Source organism: Calliopsis andreniformis, unplaced genomic scaffold (genome assembly GCF_051401765.1).
Source record: "Calliopsis andreniformis isolate RMS-2024a unplaced genomic scaffold, iyCalAndr_principal scaffold0019, whole genome shotgun sequence".
Lineage (NCBI taxonomy): Eukaryota > Metazoa > Arthropoda > Insecta > Hymenoptera > Andrenidae > Calliopsis > Calliopsis andreniformis.
In genome coordinates, this window is record NW_027480431.1 from 14,353,791 (window position 1) to 14,358,346 (window position 4,556).

At 36.0% G+C, this 4,556-nt stretch overlaps 1 protein-coding gene across 1 annotated transcript; it reads left to right on the forward strand.

Annotated features, from left to right (window-relative positions):
- Positions 1 to 2,745: 2,745 nt before the first annotated feature.
- Positions 2,746 to 3,627, forward strand: LOC143186617 (uncharacterized). The gene is made up of 4 exons (XM_076390293.1): positions 2,746 to 2,775; positions 2,850 to 3,143; positions 3,225 to 3,378; positions 3,459 to 3,627. Exons 1-2 carry the CDS (start codon positions 2,746 to 2,748, stop codon positions 3,123 to 3,125), a joined length of 306 nt encoding a protein of 101 aa, XP_076246408.1. The 3' UTR covers positions 3,126 to 3,143; positions 3,225 to 3,378; positions 3,459 to 3,627.
- The last annotated feature ends 929 nt before the right edge of the window (positions 3,628 to 4,556 follow it).

Genomic DNA, 4,556 nt, shown 5'->3' on the forward strand with positions numbered 1-4,556 from the left:
GTAGACGAGGACGAACCTGATGTGAAATCAGGGAGCCTCTGAGGATAGGTGTGTTTGCGGACGAAACTGATCGGTGATCAGTGAACCGAAGGACAGTGAGTTTGTGAACGTACCTGATGTGAAATCAAGGAATTACTTGGATCAGTTTTACAGGCGAATTCAAATTAAATTGAGGTGCTGTTAAGGAGGTTGGCGAATTCGAAGAGACGAGCCTGATGCGAAATAAGGGCGCTGTAAGGAAGTTGGATAATGTACAGACGAACCTGGTGTCAGGTGGTTGTAGAAAGTAGACGAAACGGATGTAAAAATCAGTTAGCTACAGGATAGGTTAGCTTTCGTGGACGAACTCGAAGAAATCGAGGAGCCACTAGGTTGACTGCAGTTTAATTGGAAGTATGGGTATGCGGACGAAACTGATGTAAGACCAGAGTGCCGCAGGAGATGTTAGTGAGCCTCGAAACTTTTTAAATTATTAATTGATACAACTTCAGCTGTTAAGCAGTATCGTGGTGTATCTGTCAACTTCGAATGGGATCGCTTAAGGTAGTTATAGGTTTGTAAGCAATCTACGCAAAATTACAATGAATACTTAAATATATTCTAAATCAGTCTTTACGTACAAGTGTACAGTGTAGTGTTGTCGCGTAAAGTGTACGATTTTAATGCACGGTGTTAACGCACTGGCGATACGGGGACTTACAGAGTGGTCGTAGGAATTGCCAGATAGAATTTATGCCGACTCGCGGATTCTATGAGGTTAACTGTAGACTCGAAAGGAAACTTTAGCCCGATCTAACTGGATAGCAACCAACTCTGACGAACTTGACTATCAACGTGACGGTACTGTTCTGAACTCGTTAGGGCTAAAATCTCTGAGTTCATATAGGCCGAAAAATGAGTGGGGGTTCGTTAGAAATTTCCATATAAGGAAATTCCTCACGGTAGGTACTGCGTCGTGGTTGCTACCCAGCTGTTCGGAGTCGCGCTTACATTAAGATAACGAAAAAAAAATGAGAGTACTAGGGCGTTTTCTCTTAACAGGCAGAGATTTGAATATTTGGGAGAGTAGACGGAAATTATTCTCCGTACGTAACAATAATAATCATAATAAACATAATAATCGTAATAATCATTATAATCATAATAATCCTAGTAATCATAATCATAATCGGAATAATCATAATAAACATATTAATCGTAATAATCATAACAATCATAATAATAACATTAATATTAATAATCATCATAATAATAATCACAGTAATAGTGACAATTATAACAATAATCATGGTAATCATGATAATCATAATAATAATCGTAATAATCGTAATAATCACAATAATAATAACAATCAATATAATAATAATAGTAATCAAACTAATCATGATAATAATCATAGTAATCAAAATAATTACAATTATAATCATAGCAATCGTAATAATCAGAAAAGTAATGATGTTGTGCCAGACAACGCCCATCTAAGTAATATAATTGCGTCACCCGAGAACGCTCTAGAAAGACACGCGTTCCGCTAAGCACGTTCCGCTAACTCAGCATCGACACCTCAACATTGTTACTAACAGAACCATATATGGTAATGTGCGACCTCACCAAAAAACGCTGAACACAATTCGAGAGAGTCGGAAATCGAGAAGAGCCACGGCCGAGAGCTGGTCGAAGCAATCACTGTAACCTTCCGAACGGTTCGGTACTTCTGCTCAATAAACGGAGTTTTGTTGAAATACCCGGTGGATTCTAGTCCTTTAACCGCTCGCGAACCCTAAGGCCATATCCCGTTCCTCGTCCTGCGAAGTCACCACGCGGGGCACAACAATGATAAGAATAATTAGCTTTCAAATCAGCAAAATCATTTTTGTTAGCTTTAACAAAAGGGAATCGCGCCACTCAGGCAGCCAGTCAGTCAATATAAACGCAATACGCTCGAAGAAAAAAGGAACGTGTCATTGTGTTTATAATATAATCCTTTTCAAACAAAATTTTAATCAAATAATTGAACATACTTGTTTCGTTTATATAGCATAATATTATTTTATCAGCGTTATATTAACTTTTTATACTTTAATTTTCAGAATAAACATACCAGGAAATGGAAGTCGAAAGGAATGTTATAAATTATTTCTACATTTTCTTTTATAGAAGGTGAAGAACAGTAATAGTACTAGGATAATAGTAGTACTAGAAATAGTTCAAGTTCGCAAAAATTATAAAGGTGATTATTTTACATATTACACAATGAAACTATTATTTTACGTATTGCACAATGAAATAATGCGATACAACAATATATAACTATATCCTTTATTATATGCAGTAACGGTACAGGACAAAATTATTTATTGTAGCACCGTACCATATCATTAAATAATAATACATATACAGGATGATATACTACGTAACATATAAATACGCATTAGTAAATACACATACTAATACGATCGCTATCAAAGATCACGTAGGCAAAGGCATAAACGTATAAGACGCACCGATTTTAAAAGTCTTTTTACAATTCTGAATTCTGAATTTGCAATTCTAAATACCGAATTCCAAATTCTGAATCCGAAATTTCTTAATTTTCCGAAATCAAAACAAACTATTATTACTGTTCTCGATCTCCCTATAATTCCCTCTTTTATTTTACATAAAATTTCTATTTTGAAATAAAAATTAATAAACATAAACATTCTATTATTCTAATTCAATCCTTTTTAATTCTTTCGGGAAGAAATGCTTTTGCTCGATGTTAACGAATTTACCGTAAATGGTAAGTTTCATTATTATTATTATTAAGTACAAATATAAAAAAAAATAACATACTAACTAACAGTTAGAAACTCACTACAATTTTCCTAATAAAATTGAAATACCCCAACAACAAGAAACACAACACTAACAATTACAGCAAGAACGGCGTCAAGAACCACAGCTACCATCCCAATAACAATTACAACCGCAGTCGCAACAACGACCGCAAACCCAATAACAACAACGACTACAGGCACAACCACAATCCGAGGCACAACCAGGACTCCAGGCGCAATCCCAACAACAGCTCTAAGCAGAAGAACCCCAACCATCCGGGTCAGGGTCACAACTACTGCACGTGACGCCACAACAAGAAAATAGTAAGCAAATATCTCTTAACTGAAAATATAAGAACATAAAAAAAACAAAAAGTATTTTATTAATAAATTCATCAATTACAGAACCACCCCTCGAACGACGAGCGGAGTGGAGGATTAGGGAAGAAAACCGTCGCTGGGCGACACTCCAGATATTACGGGAGCAATCCCGCACCCTTTACAAGGTCATAAACCTGAAACGAGAATGGCGATACAAGAAAAGAGACAAACAGTAAAAGTAAATAATAACTATTAAGCATATAAATTCATATAACTTGTTCATTCAACAATTATTAACCAAAACCTTACAATATATAGCTATCCTGTAAGAATAAATGGAAGCTCGGTCCTGTCCGATAGCCTCATCTTACGTAGAGAAACTTCATACAGACAACTCAAACTGCACCTTTGCTACGTAACTAGATCTGTACTTATAGAGAGCTTATGGCTTATTTCTAACCACTCGTTAGAAGATTCAAAAGCTGTGTCGCCACGAAGACACCGCAACAGGAAGGTTCGTAAGAATCATGGTGAACCTCTTGCGTCACAATGAAATCCAGCTGCGATGTTTTCATGGCAACACTGCTTTGAGTCTCCCAGCTACAGGATCACCCTGTAACGTGTGCGAGTACGAGTCCCTGTATGAATATTGTTATCGTCATTTTGAGGAATTGTGGCAGCTATTGTATGACCGTGTTTATTGCGTTGGCGGTATTTCTGTATCGCTAGTTAGAAGAATTTTAATAGGGTGGTTTACGTAGAAAACACCGATCATTAGTTTCTTTTTTTATAACCACCGCTTACATCGTGGCAAGTTGTAAGTTATAGTTGAAATAAGCACGAGAAGCTAACAATTTGATTATTTACTTTCTATATTTTTGTTGTTCTAACTATAACTCAGATAGTTCTAACTTATATGGTTAAATACGATTATCTTTATTAGCGTCTACTTGTAGCTGTTGAGAATCTTTTAAACAAGTTCGTAAACATTGATGATTATTCCATTTTTTTTTTTTTTTTTTCGTTGCGTTTTGTATCTATAACTTATATTATACGGTATAGGAGACAAAGACGATTATGAATGTGTAACATAAGAATGTATAGAAGATAGTTATGGATGTATTACAGCGAATGATATGAGTCTTGGGAAGACTTTGCAATGCATAACTCTTTTAAGAACTTTGTTAAAGCGGAATGGATTGAAATATTTTACAATTATACAGAACTACTCTGCATGTAACAAGCACAAATTGTTGGGTGCGGACGGAGAAACGCCGTTGAATAGTTCTGGGTGCGGACGGAGAAACGCCGTTGAATAGTTCTGCAGCTGTTAAAGAAACAATAATTAAGAAAGCAATCCCGTATCTTTTGCCGTGTTATGATCTTGAGAGAAAAAGGAGGATTAACAACCACAGC